This window comes from Archocentrus centrarchus, chromosome 7 (assembly GCF_007364275.1).
Source record: "Archocentrus centrarchus isolate MPI-CPG fArcCen1 chromosome 7, fArcCen1, whole genome shotgun sequence".
Taxonomy (NCBI): domain Eukaryota; kingdom Metazoa; phylum Chordata; class Actinopteri; order Cichliformes; family Cichlidae; genus Archocentrus; species Archocentrus centrarchus.
Genome location: NC_044352.1, coordinates 18,143,198 through 18,162,852, shown reverse-complemented (window position 1 = coordinate 18,162,852; position 19,655 = coordinate 18,143,198). Strand labels below are relative to the sequence as shown.

The window sequence follows — 19,655 nt, the reverse complement described above, 5'->3', positions numbered from 1 at the left end:
AGTTGTAATTACTTAGTTCCTCTAATCTAGTACCAGGAATGTGTTCACTTTGCCTGGTTTGGATTATGACCAAGACATTCCCATCACCTAAAAGGCTAAGCAATAAAGTGCTTTTTATCATAACGCGACCCTGAAAAGGATAAGCGGAAGAAAATGGATGGACGTTAAATGACTGCGATAAATCTGCTTTGAAATGACATTCAGGGTGAGCATTCCATTTCAAAGCAGATAGCATTTAAGTCAAAGCACCACTTTGCCTAAGTGCAGCCTCAGATGCTTCATGATTGTAGATGTTTAGTTTTACTGAAGTTTATTAAATTTCCCCTTTGACAAATTGGTATCATAGATGTTAAAGACGTGGAAGAGGTTGGACTGCCTTAACCACATTTATTCAGAGTGAGAAAGGTGCACTGTGTCCTAAACATGTAACTGTACCCAAAGAAGTAAGCTTAGTATTTATGTTGGATATCCTGGAGTCATCATCTTTCTTTTTTTCCCAGTGGAAATTGTAAATCCAGGGTGTTGTCAGACTGAAGTTAAAAAAAGGGGTTGAATGTGGTCGGTAGATGGCCGCACGTTCCTGTCGAGATTTAAATGAATCATCTTTGGACACATCACTGTTTACTTTGGAGGAGCACATCAGGACCCGAGTGTTTCAGTGTTTAGTGTCAACTTGTCCAGAGTGCCATTTGGAACATGTCTGGATTCTCCTGCTGTCGCTGTCTCATCAGTTTCTCTTCAGGTGAGGAAACAAAAAAAAATCCTTCATGTTGCCAAGAATTAAAATAAAATTGAAGAGTGGTCTGTATATGTGTGTGTGTGTGTGTGTGTGTGGCTGCTGAGCAAATAAAAAGGAGCTGTCAGCAGGTTTCACCCCACAGTGAAAATCCCAGTTTGGCTCCACACTCAACCGGGGGGGGCACACTCCAATAGTCCATGTATAGAATGTAAAGACAGCCTCACTGTTTATTACTCAATATTCATGTTTAATTTCATACATACATGCCGGTGGAAGTTTGCCAAAGAAGGCTGCCTCTGACCTGAACTGTGTACCAACTGTCTCCTGTTGAAAATGGTCTATTATACTCAACCACCATTCCAATTCACTGTAGAGAGCGCACAAAATTAACAGCGGTTTAAAAATGCATGTGTCAAATCATGACTAAAATCCATCACGAGTGTATCAAACTTAATGTGGTCCGATTTCCTTTTTTTTCCCTCTTTCCTGTTAGTGTCTCTTCCATGAGAAAAAAAAAAAAAGTTGTTCCACGTAATGTTCACAGACAGTTATGAAAAGAAGAGGAGACAAGGAGGAGCAGGGTGTGTCTGTGTATTTCATGGTGCAACAATCGAGGCCCCTTATTAACACGGTGAGAATTTATTTTTTTTACCTCTCTGCCCTGCTAGATATTCCTTCCCATCTCTCTCTCTCTCTCTCTCTCTCTTTCTTGATTTTGACATTCACTCTGAGTAGGGAGCATGTGCAATATGTTTAAGTACTGCTTCAAGGTGACTCAGAACAGAAGGGAAACCACAGCTTTTACTCTGTACTCATAATCCCAAATTCTAGGGTTTTCTGGAAAACTGTCAGCTTGTCTAAGTAGACTTCTAACCATCTGAGCTTTCTGTGCAGTTGCTGCTTCTTGGCTTCAGCTCTGAAGACTAGAAATTAAAACCTTTGGGCTTCTCTCCATTTGAAAACACTCGACTTGAGTATAAATGCAACAATGCAAACGCCAAGGACGTGGATTGTGTTCATCTGTCTGAGTGGAATAATTTCATCAGGACAAAACCTAGACTCTGGTCATGACACGGATGCTTTAATGGAAATCTCCACTGACGCTCCTGAATTATTAATAGCACCCATTCCTTCACCAAGGATTGATGCAGGAGTGACACTGCTGGATGCACATGCTGCTGGTAAGCTTTGAAATTCCACCCATTTCTGTCTGCACCCTCTGGGTTAATAAATATTTTAATGTCTAAGCGTTTTAACCTATTTAACCTAAAGAAGAATAAAAATCAAACAGTGTTTTCCTTCAAATCTGCATTTTCGGTTTTGCTTTATGTTTTCTGTTACCTCGGTGAAGCAGAGAGTGAAGATGAGCATCTCCAAGCAAATGCTGAAAAGGAGACTGAGCAGGAAAAAACTGATTTCACAAACCTGGAAGCCGGTAGAAGAAGGAGAAGCGCCTGGGGGACGAGAAAACATGCAGCTACAGTGGAGTCCATCGCATATAGAATAGTATGACTAGACTGTGTATATACAGAAAATCAATCTTTTTACTGATGTAGCCCTTTTTTTGAGACTTGAACTTGTTTACATTTATTAATTCCTGTGGTGGTCTGCTGCTGCTTACTGTAGGCAGGTTTGGGGCGACCCATGATTGGCTGGAGAAAGCGCGGAAAAGGAGAAGACGTGAGCAGCGCTCTTCTGGCTGCACTCAGGGTACTTCATGCTGAGAAGAGAAGACTGATGGATCTCAGCAAAGCACGAGAGGAGGAGGAAGATGATGACGACGATGAAGATGAGGACGATGATGATGATGATGATGATGATGATGATGATGAGGACGATGATGATGAAGATGAGGAGGAGGAGGAGGAGGAAGAAGAAGAGGAAGAAGAGGTTATAGATTTAAACACAGATAAAGCTATGTCTTATTTAGTTCACTTATTATCCGGTTTATCCGGTTGATTAAATGTTGTTTTTGTTGGTTTGTTTGTTTTTTCCCAAGGAGGAAGCGGAAGAAGAAGAGGAAGAGGAAGAGGAAGAAACAACTGAGTCACCCAGCAATCAAACAGAAACGCTCACCAGTTTTACAGAGTCTCCTGTTAAGTGTCAGAGTACTGAGAGAGAAATCACCTGCAGGGGCATCGGCATGATTCACCTGCCAAGCTTCCATAACCTGGAGGCCACTAAGCTGGACTTGGCAGGTATGTGTATTTCTACACTGGTAATCAAAGAATGTGCAGGAATTTCTGACTACTGTATGCTAGAAGAATGGCTTAGATGACAGATAAAAAAAAAATAATAATAAAAAAAAAAGTAAAACCATGATATTTATTAGCTCAGCCAAAGTTCAGGAAGCCCAAACATTACTGGGTGCTTTGGAAAAATAAAAAAATCAGTGCTGACTGATTACAAGACACAGCAAATCTTCATGTAAAGCAACAATAGCAGTCTTTCTGGTGGCATCAGCTGCATGTAACTCACCAGTCTGATGCCAGAAAAGAATGACTGCAGCTCTCAGTGGTGTCACTACCCCATATTTTTGTAGACAGTGTTTTCTTGGATTTACTACTGGAATAAATCTGAATTATTGAATGGAAAACTGTCATACCAGCGGATTTGCTGTATATTCAGAGAACAACATCAGAATCATCACTGCACAAGCTTTCTCTGGCCTTCTTAACCTGGACACACTGGACCTGAGCCAAAACGTACTGGACGATGAGTCGTTCAGCCAAAACCCGCTTTCTGTGAGTAACACGTCCCTCCTGCTTCTAATAAAAGTACATATAGTTGCTTTCTGTATGTTTAATCATGTTCTCATGGACTATCTTTTAGTTTTCACTGCTTAATTTGTCCCTTTTCTTTCCTTAAACTACTTCAAAGCTGCAATGTGTTTGTATATGTGATAGAAATCTAAAAAGGGATGTAATATCAGCGTTAGAATCCACCCCAAACCAGCGCTATCAGTACTGCAGAGCGCCTCATCTTAAAACTGCAGTTCCAGTTCAGCCTGTTCAGCCTGCACTCGATGAGTATGGGAACTGTATTTTTTACCGTCACTTTGTCAGTTTGAGTGTTGCTTTTGTTTGTTTTCTGGGAAATACTGACTGCCGAGAAACAGACAGAGACAGACGGTCCTAACCAGATCTTGTTTATCCAGACTGGGGAAGAAAAAGAAAACATAACAACAAAAATTTAATATACTGTTTGTCTTATGCCAAACTGTAGTTATACATTTAGACTGAATGTTAAGGATCTACTTAAAATTAGAGCCACCAATAATATTCTGCTCAGCTATTCAGTGTAATTATAAAACATCAGCGCAGACAAACACATGAAACCACAAAAAAAATTCAAAACTGGAAAAAGAAAACACTTTACACCTTGAGGCCTGCACTGCACCCTGTTTGACTTTCCTTTGGCTTGGACATGTAGAACTGGTCTGACTTACAAGCGCATTTTATAGGCCACTTTGCATCTAATTAAAATAAAAAGCAGGCTATATGCTATGTCATTACAGTAATAAAAGAGTACTGAAAATGCATTAACTAATACTTCTAAGAATAACCTCTGGTTTCAACTCAGTATGACCACAGGCCTCACTGAGGCAGCCTACCACACTCTGACCAATCATTACACTCTGCCACTGACATACTGTCACGGTATTGGCTGAAAGAACCTACTGAAAAACAGTTGCAGCCAATGATGCGGCGAATAAGAGGGAATTATTTTTAGAGGAATATTCTTCTTCAGTTTCTGCTCACATCCCTGTAATGACAGGGGATTGATGGATTGGCTGGAGGGATACTGTCCACTGCTTTTACTCACTCATCAACCACAGCAGCTTTCACTGAAGAGCCACCCAAAGTGGCTTTACTAAAAATAAAAGACCATAGATCACACGATGGAAGAGATGCTCAAATGTGACATTCTTTCATTTGATGTATTTCTGTGAACTCTGTGATTAAGTCCTGATTGGCAAGTTGGGATGGAAAATTACGGACTTTGAGACAAGTTTCTATTTAGTCTATTTTACATCCTTCTTTGCTCAACACCTTTTTTTGGGCTGCATTTCCTGCAGAACTTGACCTTTCTGAAGAAGCTGAATCTGGATGGCAACCAGATCACCATGATCCCAGTGCTTCCTCCATCTCTGGAGGAGCTCAAAGTGAAAAACAACAGGCTGAGTACACTTACCCCACACTGCTTCAAAGGTACAATGTGTGTCTGTGTACTTAAAAGAGAACACAGCCACATAAGAAAATTATAACAGATATTATTTCTTTCTAGGTTTGATGAGCCTCCTGAAGCTAGAGCTGGAAGGGAATACCCTTCATGAGGGCAGTGTGTCCCCTCTAGCTTTCAGACCACTACAGAGACTTCTGGACCTCCACCTGAACAACAATAGCTTCCGCTCCCTACCTCTGAACCTTCCACCCTCTCTTCAGGTACACTTGTACCTCATTCTCAAATCCCTTTTTTCTATCTTTTTAATCTGGTGTGCAAGTTCAACCTCTCTGTGCATGGAGTCAGATACTCCCATGCCCTTGTTTGCAAATTCAGAGGCCAGCCTGATTTCACTGTTCACTGAGTGTTTTCAGTCACATCTAAACTGTGATAAGTTTCTGCCAGTCTCCCAAATCAGACCTCATCAATATTTGATTTTTCTCCATCTTCTTCACTCTGTAGACGCTTAAAATGAATGAAAATCTGATTAAGGAGGTGACAGAGGAGGCGCTGAGGAACTGCATTCATTTGAGAGTGCTGGAACTGAGTCGCAACCATCTGCACGAGCAAGGCATCGTTACTCATGCCTGGACCCGTCTCAAGTATGTCCATCCATCCCAATTTTTTGTAGTTCCTTCATCAGCCACCAGAGGTCAGCCTGGTGTTGCCTAGGAATCTGAAGACTGTCACTATCATTTTTTAAAGTTTAAAATTATTTTCAGTTTATGCTTGTGGCCCCTAAAAGGTATGAAATAACACATTCCCATTAAGTGCTAAGAATATTTTTAGAATGCAATAATTTACAATTACAGCAGGCTATATCATCCATATTTGGGGCTAACACGTAAAAAAAAATGACTGAAACATTATTACTATCCAGATCAAAATGACAGCCCATTTGGAGTGTTGGGCATCAGTTTCAGTAAGTATTTTCTCAGCTGATATTTTGAGTGATTCACACGAAGGCAGGCCAATCTTTCTCTTTCTTCTTCCTCGTCTCTCGCACCCGCTCTCACTCCGACACATACATGTATGCTCACATATCACAGAAGTTTTGACAGCTGACCTTGTGTACTTGGATGAGCAGACGTGTGAGTGAGGGCTTGAGGGCAACTGTGTGCATTTATATGTGTGTGTTTGTGTTTGTGTGTGTGTGTGTGCTGTTTAAATATAGTGAATTCCAGTGGGTTTTTCTTTTTTCTTTTTTTTTCTTTGCTCCCTAGGATCCTTGTGAACCAAAGTGGAAGCTTCAGGGAAAACTGAGAAAAAGAGAGTGCAAAAGAGAGTTGCAGGGAAGTGAAGCTGTAGAGAGTTTGTATACAGGGGGCAAAGTTGAAAGATAAAGTTGAGAGGATACAGTCTGGAGAAATTTTACTGAAGAAATGATGAAGTCTTCTAATCTTCTAGATGGAAAACAGACTTTAGGACAGAAAGATGGCAGTTGGATGGTAATTGGCGACAATTCAAACAGGCTGTACAGAGTCTTTATGAGACTTCCGCTATACTAGTATATGATGCCTGACACTTGACCTCATTAGTTGTGAGAACAGCAGCTTCCCACTGTCTCTGCAGCCTCAGTAGTTAGGCCTTCGTTTTAAAGGTTTCTGCAGCACTGCATAGACAGCAGACTGTGAACAAACTCAGCTTGACCTAAACACAACTTATACAGCAGGAGACAACAGCTAAGGTCACTAATGAGCCCGGAATCATCCCTTTCAATAGATTGTCTACAGACTTATAATAGTATGTCATCATGTGGTCCTACTGAGGTATGTTAAGAAATAGAAAGTGACTGAAAAAGCTGGGAAAACAAAGATGAAACATAAACTGCTTAATGTAAAACAAACCGCAGTTGGCTGGTTTTTGTTAGCAGTGTGCTTCTGTTTCATGTCTTGGAGTCATTTCTAGTGGTGCCTTGCTTGTGGTTCAGTGATTGAGGTATGAGTGGTGAAAACTGAAGGCAACATGGAGCTGGGACCTGGGGATCTTTCTCGGCAGACTGGACTCACTTCGAGAATCTTACTTCATTATGTATTTAAATAATGTGTCATAAATAATGAGAGCTTTCAGACTCTATGTAATCCTTGTGACTCATTTGGAAAAAAGAACATATGCATTATACACAATAATAGCTACAGTTCATTTGATTTAAAAAAAACTGAAATATCCAATATACTTAAGTATTCACACACTTTGCTGTGGGACTTGCAACTGATCTCTGGAGCATCTTTCTTTCAAAGATCCTTGAGATTCTAAAACTAGCATTAAAGCCCATCAGAGCAAAGTTGCATTCATTGGTCTCAGTTAAAAAGCACAGCCCTGGGGGAGGATACAAAAACATTTCTGCAGCATTCAAAGTGCCCAGGAGCGCACCACCTTCATACTCAAATGGAACTTTGCAGCTAATGAGCCAAACTGAGCAAACAGGGATTACTCAGTTTGGGGAGATTTATGAGATTTAGAGTTCCTTTGCTGAGATGGGTCAGTGTTACGGCTGCGTGCCGTGTTGTGTTGGTGTACATGGGATCGCACAGGTAGCGTCTCCAGTTTGGAGAGTGTTGGGCTGGTTTTAGCTGTGTGGTGTTTTCCTCTTTTTAAAGCGTATGTTGCTCCCTTGTCCTCTAGGCCCACGGGACGTAACAGTCAGCCTTTTAGAAGGACAACCATTGGTGCAGGTACCCCACCAATCAGGTATCCATAAAAAAAGGCAAATGGCTGCTTGGAATTTGCCAAAAGGCACCTGAATGACTCACATCCTTGGTTTCCACTGATTATTGGACTCAGTGCACTGGAGAGACAGTTCTGATGTGGTGTCTTGTGAGAACAAACTTACATTTCAGCACATTTGAGAGTTTTTTTTTTTTTTTCTGTGGGAAGAAAATCATGCCTAAAAGAATCTACTAGCTGCATCAGAAAATCATCTTTGAAGTTCTTGCGGTGGGCTCTCCTCAGTTGGTTTGGGCCCAGCAATTTTGTGATTCTATTTCTCAATCATTTTTTTTTTTTAAAAGTCTAATTTTTTTTTTTTTCATCAGTCTTCTTTTTTTTGTGGGAATGCATGGAACTGCTTTTTAAATGGGTTCTGACATTAGAACAAACAAAATCCTCTGGTGTGATGAAACAAAGATTCAGCCATTTGCTCACGATTCCCAGGGTAGTGTGCATGAAGGAAACCAGGCTCTAAGAATCATCTCATTAATACCATCACTACAGTCCAACAGTGGTGGCACTATCATGGTGAGCGGATGCTTTTTTTTTTTTCTTTTCTGGGACATGGACTGGGAGACTAATGAGGATAGAGGTGGAGTGCGAAGGATCTGTGGCGAAGGATTATATTTCAATAAGGCAAAGATCTAAAGCATACCACCAAGAAGGCCTGAGTGGCCTTGGGAAAACTTGGTGAAAAACCCGAATTGTACAGAAGTGGTGTCATCCTCATATAAAGGACCTGTCGTGACACACACCTTGCGTGTTTCAAGATGAAAATCAAATTTTTGCTTCAGTGAAAGAACATGACTGCATTACTTCTTTGTCATTAGGTGGTTTATACTCATAATGTGACCTTTCATTAAGTGAAGGATCTGAATACTTGTTCCAACTCTGATAACAACTGCGCCTTCCTCTGTTTATCCCGGTACATACTTGTTATGTAACCCAGATCTGCGCTGGCATACAATTAATGCTGTTGCACAAGCAGTTATAATTGACTCTTATCAGGCACAATGAGCCGCTTTCATGTTTAAAAACACAGCTGTACACCTAAAACACACACACACACACACACACCTGCCTGTTTGCTTTCTTCTCTTAGTTCTTTATGAACTGTCAGCTTAAATCAGCAAATCAGCATCTCCCTATCCACTCGCTCAGTCGATAAAAATGTAACAAATCAGGCCTGACCTCAAACGCTGTGTGATTACTGACCAAACCAGAGCACGTTTCTGATTTGCAACAACATCCAAATATATGAAATGATCATATTTCATCGATAATGTCATTTCAGTTGCGGGCTGTAGTTTATGCTGTCAAACACTTACGGAAATGAAGGATTATGCAATAATTGTTTTTTTTTTTTTTTTTATTACATGCGCTGCAGTTTGACTTAACAATCTTGTAAAAGGATCATAACTTAAAAATATGTAGCACAGATGCTCTAACTCCAATAAATAATAAGTGACACAAGAGCAGTGTCTTTTTTAAATTTATTTTGTTTTGAAACAGATGGCTGTTATGGTGGATCAAATGTTATTTTTCTCCATTAATTTTTTTTTTCATAATTTGTGTCATTTTGCACAGAGAAGCTGTCATGGGAGATCTGTGTATATTTGTCATCGCCGCAGGCTTAGACCGATTGCATGGAGGTGCAGGTTCAGCGATCATCACAACAAAGATGTGTGTGTCGCATCGTGTTATGACGTGTTGCAGCCTGATACGACTTGTAACCAAAGCTCTTTTTGTATCTGGCCCAGCGCAAATTGGTTTCGTAATAAGCTTATATAAACTGGAAAACAAGCACAAAAATACACACTATACATGCACACACCAGCTAAAATATGACACTAATGTCAAGTGAAAACCACTGAGTTTAATTTAAGTGATCTTCAGTTCACATTTAAAGGTTTCCTGCTTGGTTGCAAACACGTTATATTTAGAATGGCAGCATGCACACACAGAAAAGAAAAAAAAAACTCACTTTAGATTTATAGGATGCAAAAAGTACTGCTGCAGTTATTTGTTAAAGTAATATGATAAATGATTTCAAATATGCTTCTGTCTGTTTTTAATGTCAGCTGGGATGGGCTCCAGCCCCTCAGGACCCTAGTTGGACAAGCGATTAAAAAAAATGGTTTGGAGGGACGGTCCTCAGCAGATGTGACAAATGCTTCCAGATATAAGCCAGTGTTAATCAATTCAGTGCACATAAAAGTGCACACACAGCTTTATTAAATCCAAAATCTGTCGTCATCCATTGATCAGTGCAGTTTTAAGTCCAGTCCCGCTCTTTCAAGTCTACTTGGCACAACCACTCTGCCTGGCTTCATCACCTATCCAAAAGGATTCAAGTGGTTTATGTAATCCTGGCACCGTGATTTCATCATAAGTGGAGCTGTGTGTATCTGTAAGTGTTATACCTTTTCTAAGCAGACCATCACCACGACTAACTGCATGATTTAGCTATGCTTTGCACAAAACCCCAACACAGCCCTTTTTTTTTTCTCTTTTAAGCAAAAACATTTGGTTTGGTGTGAATTGTATTTGCCTTTGTTGCCGTAAGTAATTTTCAAACTGTGCAGAGAGAGTGTGTGTGCGTGGCTCTTTGTTTCAACATGGTATGTGCATCTTTTTGTGACTTTGCCATTTCAATTTTATACATTTTTGTTTTCACAGCCTATACGTATTCTTGGTGCATATCTGGATCTACGGGCATGTTTAGCTTTCTGCGTGTGTGCACAGAGTTCACGTCATGTTGCCCGTATGTGGGTGTGTGAGTGTTGTGTTTTTGTGTAGGTGCCAAGCCAACGGGTGGAGGTCTCTGAGAAGAGAGGACTGTGTGTCCCTCCGCTCATTAATACCATGTGGTATTAAACACTCTAAGCGGTGGTGGACTGCTGCTGAGCTTACTGGCAAAGTTTTAGAATACAAATCAGCTGCACACAACTGGTCTGAACTGGTACAGAGAAACAAGCATGGTGATGTATTTTATGGTTTCAACTGGGAGCACAAATCATTCTCTCCTTTTTATGTATTTATTTATTACAACAATTCATATCTGCTCCCTTCTGTTTCTTAACTTTGTTTCATGAAATCTTGTATGATTGAAAACAAAAGAGTCCAGTTTCCTGAAATCTCTCAGTGGTCCTAGTTTGACCAGACTAGGGGAGGAAGTTCTAATGCAGATTAGAAACACAGGCTGTGTGTGTGAAAGATGGATGGCACCCACTGATTTCAAACTCTGCATGTTGAAGCCTCAACCTCGGTGCTGTGGCCACTGCCGTGTTGGTGTTTTGTTTCTTTTTCTGGAGGCAGAAATTACCATATTTAGACAAGAGGGTGACCTGCTGCTAATGCTAGCAGGCTTGATGAGCAAGTTGTAGATTTTCATTCACTAAAACTGCACAGACATTATTCGCAAGGTCATTCCGTTAAGGATGCTCTGACAGGCTGCAAAAGCTCAAACACAGCAGAGAGGTCCACTTCAGTGACTCAGATAAGCTGAGGTAAGGCCTCACAGACAGTGATCTGGTACAGCTCCTTTTGGGGGCACAGGTGTCAATCAAATAGGCCAGTACCGACTCACTTTTGGAGCCAGCCTCAAGTGGCCATGTCAGGAACTGCGGGTTTTGGCACTTTCACATTTTCCATCCACGGAGACTGATGCTTCATCAGATTTTTTTCTTAAACACATCTTTACGCAAACTAATAATTTGATAATGGATAGAATATATACACTTAAAAGTTATTGTAACTTTACAGTTGCACCATAGTGGAAATCTGTGAGACTCTTAGGGAGTGACAGTGTGTCTTGTGTAAATTTTCTTCTAGAGCGATTCAAAAGAGGAATTTGCTGACCTTAAACACAAAATGTAAACATTGCCAGGCCATACATATAGGAAAATTTTACTATTATCATTATTAGTAGCAGTAGTTGTAGAATTCTGAGCAAAGTCTCCTCATTTCTTTATATTTTGCTAGGAAAATGGAAAAATACCGGCAGCAATTTATTGAAACATGTAACTTGGGAGTTGTAATGTTCAAAGGAAGACAGTTAAATTTTATGGTAAACTCTACCAGTAACAGAAATGCTGAAGCAGACAGCATCAGTCAGACATATGGCAGTCTAAATGTGTTCAACATCCATAAGCCTTCACCTACTGGTCCCCATTTCCCATCAATCTGTAGTCATTAGCTGGCCACCTGAGTGTTTTCTGTTTTGTTCAGTGATGTCAGTGGACGCTGGAAGAGGAGAAAATGAGGTTTTGCTCCTGCTGTGAGCTGTGCTGTAAACTCACAACAGCTGTGTGTGATCTTCCAATAAACACTGAATCACAGTACTGCAATGTGCCTTGAAGAGTGCTTTCATAAGTTAAAATGATTATCATTGTCTTTGCCTCAGACCCCAGAAATCTGGTTCTAGCTCTGTGGCCATTCTTTGGGTTTCCCTTAAGCTAAACATTTTCATAAGCTCTATCAGCAACTCTGCCTCAAATTCTCCCCCAAACAGCCATTGCAACCCTCAGGCCCCATTGTTTTATTGCCTGGTGCTCCCTACTATTCCACCCCACAGCCTCAGATCCCATGCTCTCCAACAGTGCGATGCAGGAGTCCAGAAATGATAAAACATGAGGGCTGCAGTGAAAAGTTTTTGAATTAGTGTGGAAGTGGCCATCTATTAACATGCTTAGTCAGGAGACCTGTAAAACCTTGCATACTTATATCACTACAGGCTTCTGCTGAATAGTTACCCCCCCACTGCATGAGCACTAGTAGAAAGCTTGTGATCTCCCAACAGTGTGGTGCCATAGGTGATTGCACTGGAAATACAGATCTAATGATTGTCTATGAGTAATTTCATTAGACTGATTTGAAGGTTTTCTTGCAAATATGACCAAGATTGTTTTATGTATTTCTTCAGGTCCTTGGAAGTCTTGGATTTATCCCACAACCTGTTCACCTCCGTTCCGCTGAATCTGCCTCGCGCCCTTCGTAAACTGACCCTTCAACACAACAGCATCAGTCACATCCGTGCCTTCACATTTCGTCACCTGCGGCCTGGCCTGCAGTCCCTGTGTCTGTCCCACAATGCCCTGAGCAATGAGGGTATCGAACAGTTCTCTTTTGTTGGAACTTACCGCTCACTGGATGAGCTCTTATTGGACAACAATCGCCTCGGAGAGGTCCCGCGCTGCGTCAGGCAGTTTAAGAGCCTGCAGGTGCTGAGACTGAACAACAATCAGATCAGGTAGAATTGGATTTTCCATAAAGTCAAATGTGATTTTCATAATGCAGGGATGAGCTAAATGCTTGCTTGCTTGTTACCCAATTCTGTCTTAATACCATTTGCTCTGCTGGTGTAGCTCCCTTTGAAATTATTCTAAGGAGCTTAGCAAAGACATCTATCGCATTTGCTGTCTTATGTAAATAAGACTTTTATTTTAAAATAATAAACATTTGAACATCTGGTTTTGAAGAGAATCTGTGTTATTTCTGATTTAAGTCTGTCTGCCTGAATTTAAATGTGCGTATGTTTTGATTTCAGGCTGGTGAGGCGGTGGGGAGTGTGCCACCCTCACAATTCGGGCTCCTTGGCTTCAGTCCACCTTGAAAATAATCATCTGGAAGTCGAGAAGATTCCTCCAAATGCTTTCTCCTGTCTCACTGACCCTCAGGGACTTGTCCTATATCCCCAGCAGTGGTCCACATATGACTAATAGGCCAGACAGTGGGACAGACATGCAGGAACACATGCACACACATCAAAAGTGACATACACCCACATAATTCTTTGTAAGTTTGTTTTTCTTCTCACTTTTGCATCTTTTTAATCATCCTATAATCATGCAGGGTTTGCAGGACAATAGTTCTACCATGCCGTTTGCTTAGTCTGTTGGAGCCTTTGTTGTATCATCTCTAAACCCATTTTCCTTTCACTTGTAATGTTTGACCATTTTGGGATGCAATAAAACAAATATGCGCTTGACACAGTGCTTAAAATAACCAATACTGTAAAAACTGCTCTTTATATTGTAAAAGTTGCATTACATTGCAATCAGGATCCACTTAAAACACAGATTTTGCTCTGTCTTTTCACTGAGGAATGAGATACTTTGGGAATTTGAAGAAAAGAAAAGGATTAACCTGTGTCTCTAGCCTGAGGTATTTGAAGCGGTTCAAGCACAAGTATTTAATTAGGGTAAGATGAACTAATGTAGGATGTTTGGAAGGGTAGGGATGGGATTTGACCGCTTCATGGTCAAATCTTAGCGACCTCTGAAAGAAAATGAAATCTCTGGTAACACAGTCTGAACCTAAGGGGACCACTGAGAAGAAAAATCTAAACATTACACTGGTTTCCTCCAACAAGATATGCTGCAAAATAAACGTCCACCACTAGCCACTCTGAAAATGCTCAGGGTCACTCCAACTGTGAAAGGGGGCCTCATTAGGGCTTCCAAACATGATGATGACGTCAGTCACGGTGTTCAGTAATTGGGGTGCAAATATGCATGCGTGAGAAGAATGAGGCAACCAATTATTTTAGCCAGCAGTAGGAGGAAAAGGTGAGGAACATGTTAAAGCAGAGTAGAGCTAAGGTATATATAACAAGCTGACTTTTAAGATACAATACAACCATTGTACTTAGGAAGTCTCTAAGGTGATCGGTGAAACATGAGAGAATTCATGGTAGTTAAGTTCAATAAGACTTGGCTACAAGGCAGAGAGGAAGGGAGGTTCATGGCAGGGAGAAGATGAAAAGAGGAAGGCAGATATTCAGATCATGTTCAGAGTGCTTTTACCATCTGGGACTGGAGCTCTGGTGCCCTGCGAAGTTTATTGACAAACTAACTTCCTAGATCTCAGTGTTTCCTTTGTTTCTTTGTCTCTCAGTGTTCATCTCTCCTGCTGTTTGTCCCTCTCCTCACACATTTCTCTCTTGCCACCATTTGCACAAAATATTGCAGTTCTGCAACATAAGTGTGACATGCAAAAGCAGCCCTGACAAGAGCAAAGCAGAGGCAGACAGAGAGAGAAAAAAAAAGAACAAATCCTGTTGTTTTCTCATTTTTTTCCTACGCAAAAACAGCTCCTCTAATAAAAACTCTTTTTATTGGAGTACTTTTATTAATTTTTTAATCCCATGGTAATGTCATGATCTTCAAAGCATAACATGGCATTTCACTTGGAAGCGAAACATTTTAAGAGAACGCATGCAAGTGCAAGCAATCTGCAATCAAGTGTTGCAGCAGTCTCTTTAATTAGTTAATCCACTCGTACTCAGACAAAACACATTTCACAGTATATCACTTAGAGTAATGTGTATAATTAAAGTGATAAAACGTTGAGTTGTGCTTAGCGTACAAAGCCGTAATTCACAGAGAACGAGCTTGCTGTGTTGACAAGCTGGCTTAAGGTATAAGGTTTCAACAGAGTGCGGTCTTTCTGCAGCTCTAAATGAAGAACAGAAGGCCCCCTGCAGACGCTGGAGTTACAAACACACTAAGAAAGAGGGAGGGCGGCAGAGGCAGAGACAGATCGACACTTAACAACAGAAAGAGTGTGCTTGTATGATTAACAATGAAGCAGATGACAAATATGAACGAAATTATAAAAGCCCAGTAGAATCTGAATATGTGATACAAACAGACACAGAGATTCATTTCACTCTTTCCCTGGGCGTGTGATCACATGCTAGATTTGTGCTTTCAGTCCTGTGCATGTGGTGCAGCCTCCATCCTCCATAATTGTACAGTCATTTTGTAAACAGCACATTACTGTCTAAGAAACTACGCATTCACATTTATAGTGCAGTTCCTGCACATACAGGCTGAACGGACGCTCTGCGCAGACTGAAATATATATGTTCTCTTTTTTTAACCTTTCCATCTTTGCACAGATGGCTGCCTCAGCTTTGAATTTAAATCCTTAAACACCCCTCTGCAGCCTGTCAAATTGAGTTGTTTTTTTCAAACTTGACGGGCTCGCCACTTCACTTCAATCCACGATACTGCATGTGACATGACTAAACTGTTAAACCAACATGCCGTCACATCCAACAGATGTCTCGTATCTCATCAAGCTAAGGCCTGAGCCTGTTTTGGAAGTGGCTGGCCGCAGAGGGGTGTCGAGCTTTTCTTCTCCCATGTAACTGTCTGTACTACCCTGAGACAGCAGCTTCCTGTGTTTGTTTTTTGATTGGGGGTTGGCGGATGGGGTGCTGGTTGATAAAATAAAAAGCACCAACACACACAGAGAAAAGCAGCTAAAGAATTCTCTTCCTGACTCAAACTGTAATAACAAGGAAACAGTTAACACAAGGAAAGAAGAAAAAGAATGGCTGGAGGTCTGAAAGCGAGGACACGTCTTTTGCTGGAGCCTGAGATTGGATTCCAGTGTTATGGGTCAACTTTTTACAAGACTTCAGTGTGTAGACGCTCAGCCGTCAGCGCGGTTCTCATCCTCAACAGCTAAAAGCATCACTGAGTAGGAAATAAAATTAGTAAAAACATGTTAGCAAATATTATCGTCTATTCCCTCCTGCTTACCGAGGCACATGCACTCAGAGCATGGCCGTACCTATCCAAGAGCTAGTGGGTGTGTTAATCTCTGGAGACGCGTTAGATGAACACTCGTGTAGGGCAAAAAAGAGTCTAATTTGGATGCCAAGTCCTGTAGCTACAGCCCAACACCATAATCAGCTGAACCACAGCGAGAGAGACACATAGGCACACAGAAAATTAAAATGCGTGAAGCAGAGGGAAAGGGAAAATCTACAAACAGGAGAAAGAGAGGAAGCAGGGAAAGAAGGAATGTCATCTGCAAAGTCCTTTATCAAAACTGTGTCGCTTGCCAACAGCCCCTGCGGGGCATTGATCCGGCCTGCATGCCTTTCCACCACTGTGGATACTGCACTTTTTGGAGAGAAAAATAGATAACTGAACATTAATACAAGCAGTGTCGGTTTCTTCTTGAGTTTATGTGATGACAAAGGTGGGTGTGATAGTATGCTCACAACCTAAGAGCAGCAGAGCTCACAGACAAATGTCCCTGCAAAAGTTTTTGTATGAGGTCACAGGAGTTCCAAGATTGTGTGGCTCACCAAACTCACTGCCTCTACTCACTCTGGCCGCTGGCAAATACTGAGAGGAAATAAGTTAGAAAGAACATTTTATCCTGCCAAGATAAAAATGTAATAGAAAGATGTGAACAGACACAAAATCATATGTTTTATAATCACAGATCTCCAATATAAATGTTCTCTACTGTTGTGGTGTGAATAGGTGGTATCAGCAGTACTAATCAGAGAGAAATGTGCCACTGGAGGTTGTGCAGTTAAAGAGTGGTTTATTTCACCAGCTGATAACTACCAGTGATTTAAAAAAACTAATTATTATATGGAAAGCATCTGCCACTATAAAATTGCTTCAGCTGTAATACTTCTAGCGAGTGATTAGAGTATGTCCTGGGAGGTTTATGCAATCTATACTTAGCAAAAAAAAAAGTAAGGAAATTTATGTTTGGTCAGTTATTTCTTTGTTGTAACAATGCTTCTTGGCAATAAATCTTATACTGCTGGAAAACGTGTTTATTTCCCCCTTAAATATGTTGAGCAGCAGAGGCGAGTATGTGGGTGCACCATGAAAAACTTGCCAAAAGGTCTCTCCCAATGCCAAACAGCTTATTCTGCTGTTGACTCTTGTTCTGAGCTATTTGTACCACAGGTGTTGACAATCAGGCTTATTATCAATGGAGGAAATCTCAGTGCAGAGAGATATTGAGATGAGGTTCTGCAACCAGCAGCAATCCCATATCTCCACAGTCTATCCTCCAAGACAAAGCAGGGTTTATCAGAGACTATCTCCAGAATTTGGGAGTGGAGAGGATGGAATGACCTGCCTGCAGTCCCGACCTCAACCCTGTTGAACACTTGTGAGATCAGCTTGGGTGTGGTGTTTGTGCAAGAGTGACCAACACAACCACACTGAGTGAAAAATGGGACACCATCCCATGCTTTGGTGTTAATGAAATTAACAAGAGGTGCACTGGAGGAGCAACAATTTGGCTAGAGTCAGTGTCACTACTGGTGGCATGAGGTGATACCTGGACACTACAGAGGTTGGCACATCCAGGATGGCACATCAATGCCATTGCCAGAAGGTTTACTGTGTCTCCCAGCACAGTCTCAAGAGCGTGGAGGAGATTCTAGGAGACAGGCAGTTACTTTAGGAGAGCTGGACAGGGCTGTAGAAGGTCCTTAACCCATCACTAGGACTGGCATCTGCTCCTTTGTGCAAGAAGGAACAAGAAGAGCACTGCTAGAGTCCTACAAAATGACCTCTAGCAGGCCACTGGTGTGAGTGTTGTTGACCAAACAATCAGAAACAGACTTCATGAGGATGGCCTCAGGGCCCGACATCCTCTAGTGGGCCCTATGCTCACTGCCTGGCACCGTGGACCCTGATTGGCATTTGCTATAGAATACCAGAACTGGCAGGTCCACCACTGGCACTCCGTATTTTTCATAGATGAGAGCAGGTTCATCCTGAGCACATGTGACAGATGTGAGAGGGTCTGGAGAAGCCACAGAGAAGAATTATGCTGCCTGTGACATCATTCAGCATGACTGGTTTGGTGGTGGGTGAGTGATGATTTGGGGAAGCATATCCATGGAGGGATGCAGAGACCTCTACAGGCTAGCCAACAGCACCCTGCCTGCCATTAGGTATCAGGAAGAAATCCTTGGACCCATTGTCATACCCTACGCTGGGGCAGTGGGTCCTGGGTTCCTCCTGGTGCATGACAGTGCCCTGCCTCATGTGGGCAGGCAGTTCCTGCAGGATAAAGGAATTGATACTACTGACTGGACCCCACACTCGCCTGACCTAAATCCAGTAGAATGCCTCTGGGACATTATGTTTCAGTCCATCTGATGCCATCAGGTTGCACCTCAGACTGTCCAGGAGCTTAGGGATGCCCTGGTCCAGATCTGGGTGGAGATCCTCCAGGATGCCATCTGTCGTCTCATTAGGAGCATACCCCAAAGCACGTGGGGGCCATACAAACTACTGAGTACCATTTTGAGATGATGCGAAGAAATTTTGACAAAATGGACCAGCCTGCTGCATCATTTTTTCATTTTGATTTTTTTTGGGTGTCTTTGAATTTAGTCCTCTTTAGGTTATTCATGTGGATGAAGCATTCACTTCATTGTTTAGTAAAATTTGTTTAAATGTTTAGTAATAAAGCTGGTTGTGAATAATTTGATCTTATTATATAATATTATACTACAGTATATTTTTTAACTAATCAGGCAGCTCATTTTCTTTCTCTTGTCAATATTTTCTTTAAAGATAGAACCCATTTTTTGGTCACCTTAAAAGAAAGGCAGATGTGATATTTGAACTGAGATCATAGGTCAAATGTGACATGATCATTGGATGCAAACTATAATGTGATATTTAGAATCCCCCATCTACCAGTATTATTTCCTAAATGTTGCCTATACAAACAAAGGCAGCATAATTTTAAGCATAGTTTAAAGATAAGACATTTGATAACAATTTGAGCTTATTTGATCTTTAAAAAGAGGTCAGAGGTCCAAAGTAACTTGATTTTTAGATTCCCTCTATATTATTCCCTTTACAGACAGAATGACACGCATGCATTCAGGCACGCATGCAGGCACACATGCAAACGCTAGCAAAAAAAAAAACAAAACTCCTTGGCGGAGGTAATGAGGGGTGGCTCAAGACTTTTGCACAGCACTGTATATAAGTGGAATATCCAGTGGGAAAATGACACCATGCCCATCAGCCTTAACAAGGACGTTAGGCTTGTGCATCATAACCACACACCTTAGGGTTTGTTGCTGCTCTTTTTGTAATAATATTCAGCCTAGTCCTATTATCCTGCAAAGTTTTGCGGGTGATCTGCAGTCGCTTCACTGCAGAAATTGTTGCTTGTGATATCAACGCTA

At 41.3% G+C, this 19,655-nt stretch overlaps 1 protein-coding gene across 2 annotated transcripts; it reads left to right on the top strand.

The window, feature by feature from the left end:
- The first annotated feature begins 680 nt into the window (after positions 1-680).
- LOC115783682 (extracellular matrix protein 2) lies at positions 681-13,595 on the top strand. Of its 2 annotated transcripts, none has more exons than XM_030734625.1 (12): positions 681-742; positions 1,233-1,370; positions 1,634-1,920; positions 2,094-2,245; positions 2,366-2,629; positions 2,739-2,937; positions 3,368-3,483; positions 4,818-4,950; positions 5,027-5,184; positions 5,426-5,565; positions 12,597-12,923; positions 13,221-13,595. In XM_030734625.1, the coding sequence occupies exons 3-12, from the start codon at positions 1,728-1,730 to the stop codon at positions 13,390-13,392; spliced, it is 1,854 nt and encodes a 617-aa protein (XP_030590485.1). In that variant the 5' UTR covers positions 681-742; positions 1,233-1,370; positions 1,634-1,727; the 3' UTR covers positions 13,393-13,595. The 2 variants fall into 2 exon arrangements, with proteins under 2 accessions (XP_030590485.1, XP_030590484.1); XM_030734624.1 differs by having other exon boundaries at positions 2,091-2,245.
- The last annotated feature ends 6,060 nt before the right edge of the window (positions 13,596-19,655 follow it).